The following is a 10,871-nucleotide window of genomic DNA, read 5'->3' as shown; positions in this document are numbered from 1 at the left end:
TGGTCTTTTATCCCTACCTTCTCTCCTGCTTGATTTTCTTTTACAATGATATGCTCTTTATGTTTTGATGGTTCAAGTTGTAGATCTCTTGAATATGAACAAAAAAAAATGGTAGTCAGTCTATCACAGCCTGTCTTTATCTCTCTTCCAAATTTGTTTTAGTGTAAATTTAGTATTTGACTTTCTCATTTTAGATGTTTCGAATGTGAACAAAAAAATGGATAATCAAATCTCTATTGAACCTTCCGAAATCAATACTTATGAATTTAATCACCAGTGCAGACCTTATAAAATCAACAATGCTGAATCCAATCAGCAGTCTCGCAAATGTCCACTCATAGGGACAATTACAGTGAATATTTTGGATTATACCCAAAAAGCCCTAATTTTAAGGAAGTGAAGATTGCTCCTCAAGTTCAAGTGTCAAAAGACCCATCAATAGATAAACATACTTGTATTTTTTTCACTCATGGTATCATTTATGTTAGTGCTTATGGTTTGAACCTGGTTATGCATCTTTCTCATCTTTTTTAGACTTAAATCATTAAAGCCTATAATTGATTTTATGTGAGCATGATAAGATGATTAGAAGGAATGCAAGTTAAAATTGAAGATATTTGAATAGTATTGGACAAATTTTAGATTTACATATATCTCCAGCAAAGGAAACTTACAATCTATTATAGCCTTTTGGCAAGCTAAAAAATCATATATAATTGCTCAAGTATTTTTTAGGTTCCATCTCTTTTTACGTAGCTATGAAGAATTGAACTTAAAGCTATATATTTTAAGATTAGACATACTAGCTAGGAAGGGATCTAAAGAACTCTACTTAATTTACATTTATTTTGAATTTTCTAGAAGTTCACATGCATTGTCACCCCCACAGAACTGAGGTGGCAAATACTTGTCCCTGGGAACTTGGGAAGTACAATTGAAGAGACTCCCCCAAGAACTACAACATAAGATTCTCTACATCCACAGCACTTATACAAGAAAGCTCGCAACATATACAGAACTAAAATATGTTGCTTGCTCGTCATTCACCTTGTTTGGGAGCAGATACATCCTATTTGATACCAAACTTCTCCAACAACTCTTGCTCAATTTTCATCCTCACAGGAAGAATGTTGCTGTACTTCGAGTAAACATCTTTGTCCCCTGCAGGAGCAGAAAGTTTACACATCAATGATGTTTCTTCTGCTTTACCTTCATATAGGTATGAAATAGGTACAAATCTTCCTTCTTTGTGACATGCCCATCCATGAGCTGCTCTCAATGAAGCGCCCAAAGAAGCAGAATCTGCAAGCACCAAAATAATGGAAGCTATATCACATAACAAGTTCAATTAGAAAATGTTTTTGAAATTCAGTAGTGCTTGACATTATCTGAGATCAGAATTATTTGAATCATTCAAAATGATGAATCTCCTTGAGTGTACATTCACTCTTTTAAGCTATTTGATTGGTTAATCATAAGAAAAAAAATTATTGTGGCATTTTGGATTCTTTTAGGCCACTTCTACGACACTGCCACAGACTCATTCAAAATGATGAATCTCCTTGAGTGTACATTCACTCTTTTAAGCTATTTGATTGGTTAATCATAAGAAAAAGAAATTATTGTGGCATTTTGGATTGAAAGAGGTCTCACTTCGCCAAATTGACATATAGGTTATTGTTTCTAAGGCACTGAAGGACTAACTATAACATTTTGGATTCTTTTAGGCCACTTCTACGACACTGCCACGGACCTAAACTTTGTGCCTGTCAAATCTTTTTGAACAACTCAGTTTTCTTCACCTATGTGGGTTGTGACAAATGCAAGTGTGGTCCATACGATCCATGGGATATGTTTGAAAGAGGTCAGATATAAAACATTGGTAAATTACATACCTGGTCTCTCAACAGTATAGACAGAGCAGCCAAATATTGAAGCAAGCAATGAAAGGATATGGCTATTTGCTGATGCTCCACCAGTTGCTATCAGACGTTCTGGTGGTGATGGCATACCTATCCTCTCAGAGTGTGCACGCATTGAAATAAATTGGCCTTCCGAAATTGCTCGAACCTTAAGTCATACCATAAGAAAACTCATCATAATCCCATGTATAGGAAGGTGCAAGTTTTTTAAAGATAAGCATGTCAAGCTTTTCAAATTAAATAAAAGATAAAGAATAAGAACATGAATGTTTACGAATCTGTATGCACAAAAAAGTTTTCACTATTTTACTATGAGACTCTATGAGTCAAAACAAAGATCTTTACTGGCCTACCTCAGAAGAAGCATTGAACTCTGGTACTTGATGAGCTGTTACATGACTCTCGGCATTGTTCTCATAATCACTAAGCTGGTAATGATGAATTCCAGCTTCAAGAAGGAGCACAATTAAATTCTTAAGTTAAACAGGAATCCTTGAAACTCAAAACTGGATAAATAAACAGTTGAGTGTAATTGTTCGATTATAACACTAGTTTAATTACAATAACCAAAATGAAAAGAGTCCCAAAATCATTTGAATGCCACCTGGGAGAGGAGGTAAAATCTCAGGTTCTTTATAGTAAAATCCCATTTTGCCATCTGCAGATTTATATCACATAGAAATTTGTCTCAGTGAATAGTCTGAGGTGAACTTACATAACAGGAAATGAATATATGACACTTATAATATTCCTTATTTATTTATTTTTTCCCATCCATGGAGCAGTATCAGGGAATGTTCTGAAATTTAAGTATACTTGAGTAGCTTGAAGAAAAGGCAACCTCTAGAAAATATCCTCTAAATCCAACTCACATTACTATGTTAGCTTTTGTTTCCCTAACACAATTATTACTAACCTGGGACTATTTTCCACATTAATGACACAAATGTAGAAGTAAGTGTATTATTCAATACATGAGATGTTTGACCCTAAATTTGATTAATCATAAATATTTATACAAATGTCAAACATGTAAGTGGATGAAGAAAAAATTTGATCATGTCAAAGTAATAGGAAACCATTTAGAGGAGGAGTTTGGTCTATAAATTCATTGAACATGTCCCATGATCCATTCGCACAGCGGTTCCGAATTTCTGCAAGAATCAAGAAAAAGGTATTCTTTTAGACTGTAGCCAGAATAACATCACGGGCATCCCCAACTTTAAAAGATAATATAACCCCTTACAAGATATAATATACCACCTTCACGTGTCAGAGATCCATTTTTGTAGACCAGCATCACCATGTAGCAATTTGGATCAACAGGATTAGGTAATACATGTCCTTCTAGACCAGGGTGTGGTTCACTTGTGATGCCAAATACCTACTTGCCAAATGAATTGCATACATCCGTTATAATAGAAGGCATAATAATATATTTGATAAACCATGGACATAAAAGTAAGGAGAAATGAACTATATAATTGTGATTGAGAGAAAATGAATAGTGTGTAAATCGAATCAGTGCAACTTACTACATCACTGGTACCCAAACTGATTGCAAGATCTCCAGGGCGGTTCAATGCCAGGCCTTTGGTTCAGAGAAGAAGAATATTAGTATTTTTACATATTAAATCTTTGACATTTACAAATAGTTTTTTCAGTGTACATTATTATTTAATTTTCATAACTTCCTTTTTCATGAAAAAAGAAATTTATATACAAAAATTTTAGGAGTTTCTAGTCTCATATGTCATTTATAATTTCAGCATCTTTTGACTGAGAAATGAACTGCAAGGTTTGGGAAAGTCGCCCTTGAGAAAATCTTGATGGTTAACAGTATTAAAAATACATTTATCAGGGGGTTATCAGTTATGAATACTCCCATTAGGATTGCACTAAAATGAATACTACCATTTGACAGCTCTCGATGTCTCACCTATGTACTATTAATAAGAAACCATTCCATTCCTCTAGTTTTGAAAAGAATGCCTGACAAATATTTAGTTTCAGGCTCCATCTGTAGCTCTTCTTGATAAGTGCATCATACACAAACATCACAAAAACAGGTAAATGTTTCTAGAATCAAATTAGTGAGCAGAAAATACGGTTGAGAAAATAAACCTGCCAAGCTATTTGGATTGTCTCCAGACCATTGAATGACCAAACAATTTTTGTCAAACGTAAACCTGAAATATTAACACCAACTATAAATAATAAATATCCTCAGAAGCAGATTATGGTATAAGGGGAAACAATGCTTAGAAAGAATGCACTTTGTACAAATGATACTAAAGAATTTGAAAAAAAAAAACTCATAAAATGAATCTAAAGTTCCTAAGAGCAGTAAAATCACCAAAAATTTCCATATTAATTCAGCATTAACGTGCAGGACAAAGTCAAGTTACTTGAATAAATTTGATATTTTCAGGCTGTCTCTTATCATGTTGTTGTTTGATAGGAAGCTTACTTGTAAACTTTATTTTGTTAAGAGGATAGGTCTCAATTTATGTTATAGATTGAGCTCAAGTCATTTGAAAAAATTGACATTTCCAACTTTAATTCAGCATTTTTCCCTGACAAAATTAAGTCAAATGCATACTTACATGCAGAAGATCATTTTATCTTTGACAGTAGGATAAATTGATGAGCTTAAGGGGTTTTCTAATGAATGGTTCATAAGACAGCAGGTGCTGAAGGTTTTGCAAATGGTGTTGCAAGCAGAGTGGGTTTAACCATGGAGGAAATTCCGTACTTTAGCGCACTCGAGTTGGAGTCATACTGGGATGGGTGATACCAGGAAGTCCCAATGCTTCACCTCTGGGAGCATCACCTGGATGTAATGAGTACTTGAGTGTTCCATTCAATGAGAGATGGATTTGTGTGAATCACTACTCATGAAACTTGGGTCATTGAGTTTGACTCAACTAAAATACACAGTTGAATCCTGATAGCAATATCACAGTAGGATAAATATTTAAACATGCTCCATGAAGGACACAAAAACAAAGGATGAAAGCATCTGGTCCAAAGATATTATATTAAAGCACAAACTATCATGAGTACAAATTTTAACTCCCCTAGGATAAAGCAAAGAAAATTCCAATTCCAATTATGAATAAAACAGGCCGCTCGTAGAAAATACATGGTATATGTTCTGGAATATCCACCTCAAAAACAATCACCCGTAATACTAATAGAATAACTAAACTAAATTCTAACAATATCCTTGAGATAATCTGTGGTGGAGATTAGAGATTCAAAATTCATACAAAAAATGAGAGGAACAGTGATGGCTATAAAGTTCAACATAGCTTATCTGAATATTTTTTATCTGGTTAAGACTGTTCGACATTGTGAAATTCTATTGCAAAGATGATAGAAATATTTAATATATTATTTGGAAACTAAAGATAAGAGAATACTTTATACTTCCATGACTATTAACATAACCAGGAGCATTTTTAAAAATTAATTAGATGATATTGTTGGCAACTTGGCATAACTGTCAAATGAGTAAACTTAGAGTTCGGTAGAGCTTACTGGTTAGACCAGTTATAATATAGTTGTCATTGATGTCGAGAAAAAAGTTGAAAATATCAACTGGTACAGGAAAGGAAACTGGTGAGACAAGGAAGAACACTAGTGTAGTCCTAGTCAGAAAGGGACTGGAGTATGGTGAAAATGGACAGGTGAAGATGAGTGATCTTCGCAAACATACTTAGACAAAGTGGGCTAAATATAAGTTGACATCGGGCAGAAGTCCGGATAGGTGGATAGGAAGCGGAGACTAGTAGCCAAACAACATACTTAGACAAAGTGCGCTAAGTATAAGTTGGCATTGGGCAGAAGTCCGGATAGGTGGATAGGAAGCGAAGACTAGTAGCCAAACAAGACAGGATGAAAAAGGAGTCTTCAGCAACAACTGGTGAGATTGAGGCAGCATCAAGGCCAAAGGCAAAGGCAAGAAACATGTGACTGGACACATCATAGGGCAGGTAAAATTCATCTGACATCTCGGAGAATGAAGGAGTTGTCACATCAGGCTCCAACAGGAAGACAAGCGGGAGAATTCTAATTTGAATTCATGTCATCAAAGCAGACAGGAGGAGTCACACAAAACACATTACCTTCCATTTTGGGGCAATGTGCCTGGCACACATAGCCTGTAGAAAATGGGACATGACAGAGGTTGGAGAATTAAAATTTTGAATTCTCACATTAGGGTTTGAAGGTGATCGCATAAGAACTGCATAGAATCATTCACTTTTGAACACTTTTGAATAAGTGAGAGGATTGCATGTTGAGAAGCTGTAATGCCAAAGTAGGCTGCTGCAATCACAGTAGAGAAGAAGAGAAAAGAGGTGTCAAGAGTGGAGATGAGTTGTGTTGAATGAAGCCAGGGGAACCTAACACAGAGTGAGCAGAAGTGCTGAAGCAAGTAAGAGCTGAGCATAGGAGAGGTGAAGTCTGAGTTGCAGAGCTGAGGAGAGCCAAGCAAGTTGCAGATCGGTATATGAGCATCAAAGTGATCTGAATCAAGATAAGATAAGTAGGTATCTTCCACAGGTCAATCTTCATGTTGTTCTCTAACAATTACAACAGCAAATCACATTATCGGTGGACTTTAACAAGTCTTTTGTATTGAATCCCTTAACCGGGGAACACATTCACTTGTATTCTAAGACCTCTAACCGGGCTACCTCTAACCGGGTAAAGACTCTACCAGGTCTCTGATCTCTCTCAAATCCCTTTACCGGGTAGCATTTGACACTGTCTTTGTAAACTTCTAAGAAGGATAATCTCTTGGCTGAGCGCACTCTAGAAGGGTGCAAATTTTGTGAGCATCATCTCACACCATGGCTTTCACACAAATCGGGTTTCTACAAGATATACCAGTGTTATGTGTGTATTCCTTTCTGTCTTGCATGTCATATTGTTTATTTGATGAATGATTAGGCCACAGGTAAGAATATCACAGACTGGTAAAAGCTAAAAGTTTAAATAGACTGGTGATATACTGATTCACCGCCCTCTCAGTATAACCAACAGTTCATGACTCTCATGAAAATCAAATTGGCATTGGGTATTACAGAAATTGTAAGTTTTTACAAGGCAAATAAAGAATCATAATGTTTGAATATTATTGAGAGTGTAGACTTTTATAAGGCAAGTAAAGAATCATAGGTTGTTATGATCAGATGAAAGTTTCAACGACATTGAAATGGTCAGACCTATCATCCTGAAGTTAAATGAAAAGGTGATCAAAAACAATTTAAAAATCCAGATAGGAAAATTCAAACTCTCAATCACAATGTATCTGAACTGATCTCTGCCAATGAAATGATATATTGGACACAAGGCACAGAAACATAGAACAACTGTATGTTGATGAAGCAACAGAACAATTTCATAGAAACTTCTACCATCACCAAACTTATTAAGAAAACAAGGAAAAGAACATTTTCAACAAATTTCTACCGTCCACAAACTCCTTAAGAAAACAGGGGATGCAAAGCATAAAAAAACTGTAGTTACGGACAAATTGTCTACCTATCTACAAAATATGTACTCAAATTTCCAGCAACAGCATGAGGTGGAGCCAATGGTCCAAGCTTTTCTTCCAAGTCTGGGGCAGTGGCCTGGGAATCAGTTAAAAAAGAAAGCAAACCAGAGTTAGATCAAGTTTCTCAAGGCAATAGGCTAAATTTCCGGGTGGCAGTTCTCATAGGCAATGTAAACCCTATGCTTCCAACCATCACATACACAGAGATATTAGTAACTGCCATAAAACCTTGCTCACTTGCATAGCTACAAAATTCATTTTATTTGTCCTATTGGTACAATCAGATGGTGAACAGGGTAAACCAACCTCTAAGGCTGCCTTTGACCAAATTCGTTTTCTTAGATCCATCAAATTCATCCCTGCTCCATCAGTCTCGTCTATGCTAGCATAGCCACCAATTAAAAGGGATGCCATGAAAGAACTCACAAGTGAAATTCTTTCAGTATTGTCATATATCTGCTTTTGTGTCTGATATATTTTCCGTATCTGAGGTCCAGTGTATCTTTCATGAGCACATGACCCAGTAAGCAAAGACAGCTCAGCTGCCCCACCAATCGCATTTTCAATTTCTTTACACTGCACTTTTGTACTACTGTCCATCCAAATAGGTGATTCGTTTGTAGAAAAGGCATCATGAAGCTGCACGGCCAAAGTTTCTTTTGGATTCAATCGTTTTAGAATCGAATCCAAGGTTCCCTTTTTCCAGTAAACACTCCCGTGCTGCTGTCCGCTTCCAGAAATTGCCCTAACTTTGTCAAACTTAAAATTTGCCTTCTTTAATTTGTTAAGAATGAGGTCGAGAGCTTCTACCCACATCAAAGGAGGTGATACAACTCGTCCACTACCCAAGGGATCTCTGTGAACTCCATCCTTGGTTTTGTAATGGGGTAGCTCTGAGTCAAAATGAACAATTTCAGAAGAGACAATGCGAAGATTGTTGTCCAACACAGTTGCTTTAAGAGACCTGTGAATTGAATACAATAAAAAAATGAGATAATTTGTTAAAAACGGACAAGAGATGCAAAACTGATTCTAAAAAATTAGAAAAGTCAATAATTTCAGAAAAACGCATGTCAAATGATAAGATCAAATTATGGACATAATATTTCCACAGCCCATTTTGGATGAGTTGGGAGTATTTCTGGTAGAAACTGTGCCAGAACTTTCTATCAATGTTCTCGACCCTGCTCTTTGATCCATCAGAAAGATGAGGACGAATTTTAAAATTAAATTATAAAATGAATTGTTATAAATTCCCATATAAAATTCATATCTCAGGACAACTAAAACCAGACATGTAATTGGAAGCCAATAAAAGTATATCATCGAATATTAGATAGGATGTTCTGAATCCCCAAAAAGTTCATAGGCCTTAAAACACCTGTTTTCTGGTTCCAGAAACCCTCTAAAATACCTGCATTTTGGAATACAGGACTTTCCAAGACATTTCCAGTAAAATATAAAATATTTACGGCCTAAAACATTTCTCAAATGTTCAAAAACGTCTCTAAATCACCTTATTGAAAACATTACCGAGAAGAAACGACTGATCATCACATAAATCCAATTTAATTTAAAAAACCTAAAATAAGAAAGCGCATTTCTTGTTATCAAATTTCAGAGATCAAGCACTGTAGGAGCAGCCAGCAAATCCTCCAAATTTATCTGTTTAAACCCTATCAAAAGAAAAGATTAACCAACAATCACATTCTTAAAATTATAAAGTTGCTATTAAAATTAAAAAACAAGCAGCTAGCAAAAAAACAGACATTAAGAGGACGAGACCAGCCAAGAGCATTAGAGTCTGGCAGTCATGGCAGATTATTTATTATGTTTATGTTAATGAAGACATGTAACACTACTTGCTCAAAAAAATCTATATGTCGTCTTCCAAAAGTATAGTTTTTGAAACAACTGTCATTAAATTCCAATAGGTTTTTTAACAATGTCTGAATTGAGACAACCATGTTCTAAAATAGCCGGTTTAATGCCCCCACACCACATGAATCTAATCTAATTAATGTTTCTGAAATTGATATTACATTAATTGAAGAAATCATTTTAGTTGTCCATGGAGAGTAGAAATGAACATACTGAGTAGAGCTATCCAAACCAAGAAACAGTGCATCTTCAGGAAGTGCATAAGCAGCCATGATCTCGACCTTCCTTGTCTTGATCGAATAAATCCTCGATCTATTTCTGAGAGCCTTGAATGATTTGGGCTTACTTTTGTTTAAATTGTGAAATGATGATATACGCTGAGAATGGGGATTTGGATAAAATATGAGTTGTGATCGAGGGGTTAAAGCCTTAAGTCGAGCGCTATCGGAAAGGATAATTGCACGCATAGATGGCCTATTTACATGCATTCGGGGTCTTCCGACGCGGATTTGTGTTAAATGTAGCTGTTTGTAAGCTGAGTTGAATGCTTTGGTTTATCTGTGTCTCCCGAATTTGTTTCCCTAAGCATTTATTTTCGGAGATTATACTGGATAAGGACGAAATTGAAATTCAGCGAATTAAAACTTTTCTTCGTGTAAAAACACGTCATGTGTACAGATATTCGGTATTTTCGGGAAGTTGTTCCGATTAGCTACGAGTTGTCCGGGAAAAATTTAATGAATCCTCTCAAATTTTATAGCAGATATGGAAATTATGCACACCTACAGATCCTAAATCTCATGTTGAAATCTGTAGGGAGGATAGTCGAATGAGTTTGAGCTATTCTACAATTACAGAATTCTTTATAGAATCTGTGGAGTGTGAGGTGGTCTAAGAGTGGCCTAATTAAACGTGGTTTGTCTTGAACTCACGAGCAAAACTTACTAATTATCTTTCTCATTTAGGCTGAAAAAAACCTCCGATTAATTCACTAAGCAATTATTTTTGTGTCGATGAATGTTCACTTTATAATGTCAACGTGCCCACTTGGTAGAAAATGTTGCGATGGGGTCATTTTAATTAAAACACATTGTCCCTAGTTGAAATCAAAACCCTATGTTATAACACCCCACTATGACCCTGACTTAACCACGACCGACACTATTACTGTGCACAATGACACATATTACTGCTCATGAATGGTCACGTTACCACACGCGGTTAACCCATTTACTAAGGCAAATTAACTATAAACTGGTTCATTTTTGTCGTGTAGAAGTCATTCACAGAACTCTTGCCAATGCTTTCCACTGCCTTTATCTTTTTTTTTTCGCCAAACCTTGTCCTTCTTTTGCATTTGAGGTGAGGAGTCACAAAGTGACAATATTTCACTATTATTTATCATTCACTTAGTGTTTCTATGATTATTTTGGAGTCTTCATTGTATGTCTTTGGGGTTTCACCATTAAATGCTTGCATGTAATGTGAGAGAAAGTAATTAT

At 35.7% G+C, this 10,871-nt stretch overlaps 1 protein-coding gene across 1 annotated transcript; it reads right to left on the bottom strand.

Annotated features, from left to right (window-relative positions):
• Positions 1 to 819: 819 nt before the first annotated feature.
• XK-2 (xylulose kinase-2) lies at positions 820 to 9,931 on the bottom strand. The gene is made up of 11 exons (XM_089825131.1): positions 9,583 to 9,931; positions 7,795 to 8,452; positions 7,476 to 7,564; positions 4,047 to 4,111; positions 3,458 to 3,513; positions 3,186 to 3,306; positions 3,002 to 3,076; positions 2,527 to 2,580; positions 2,276 to 2,370; positions 1,896 to 2,070; positions 820 to 1,302 (listed from the first exon to the last, which is right to left on the bottom strand). Exons 1-11 carry the CDS (start codon positions 9,855 to 9,857, stop codon positions 1,070 to 1,072), a joined length of 1,896 nt encoding a protein of 631 aa, XP_089681257.1. The 5' UTR covers positions 9,858 to 9,931; the 3' UTR covers positions 820 to 1,069.
• Between the last annotated feature and the right edge of the window lie 940 nt (positions 9,932 to 10,871).

This window comes from Cupressus sempervirens, chromosome 4 (assembly GCF_028749045.1).
Source record: "Cupressus sempervirens isolate cs-2001-9-10 chromosome 4, ASM2874904v1, whole genome shotgun sequence".
Classification (NCBI taxonomy): domain Eukaryota; kingdom Viridiplantae; phylum Streptophyta; class Pinopsida; order Cupressales; family Cupressaceae; genus Cupressus; species Cupressus sempervirens.
This window is presented reverse-complemented; position numbering and strand designations above follow the sequence as displayed.

Excerpts from the sequence above, each read along its gene's own strand:
- XK-2 (XM_089825131.1), bottom strand. The coding sequence starts at position 9,857 with ATGCATGTAAATAGGCCATCTATGCGTGCAATTATCCTTTCCGATAGC. Across the intron at positions 2,371-2,526 it reads GATTTTACCTCCTCTCCCAG|CTGGAATTCATCATTACCAG; the intron begins GTGGCATTCAAA and ends TCCTTCTTGAAG. Across the intron at positions 1,303-1,895 it reads CTATACTGTTGAGAGACCAG|ATTCTGCTTCTTTGGGCGCT; the intron begins GTATGTAATTTA and ends TGGTGCTTGCAG.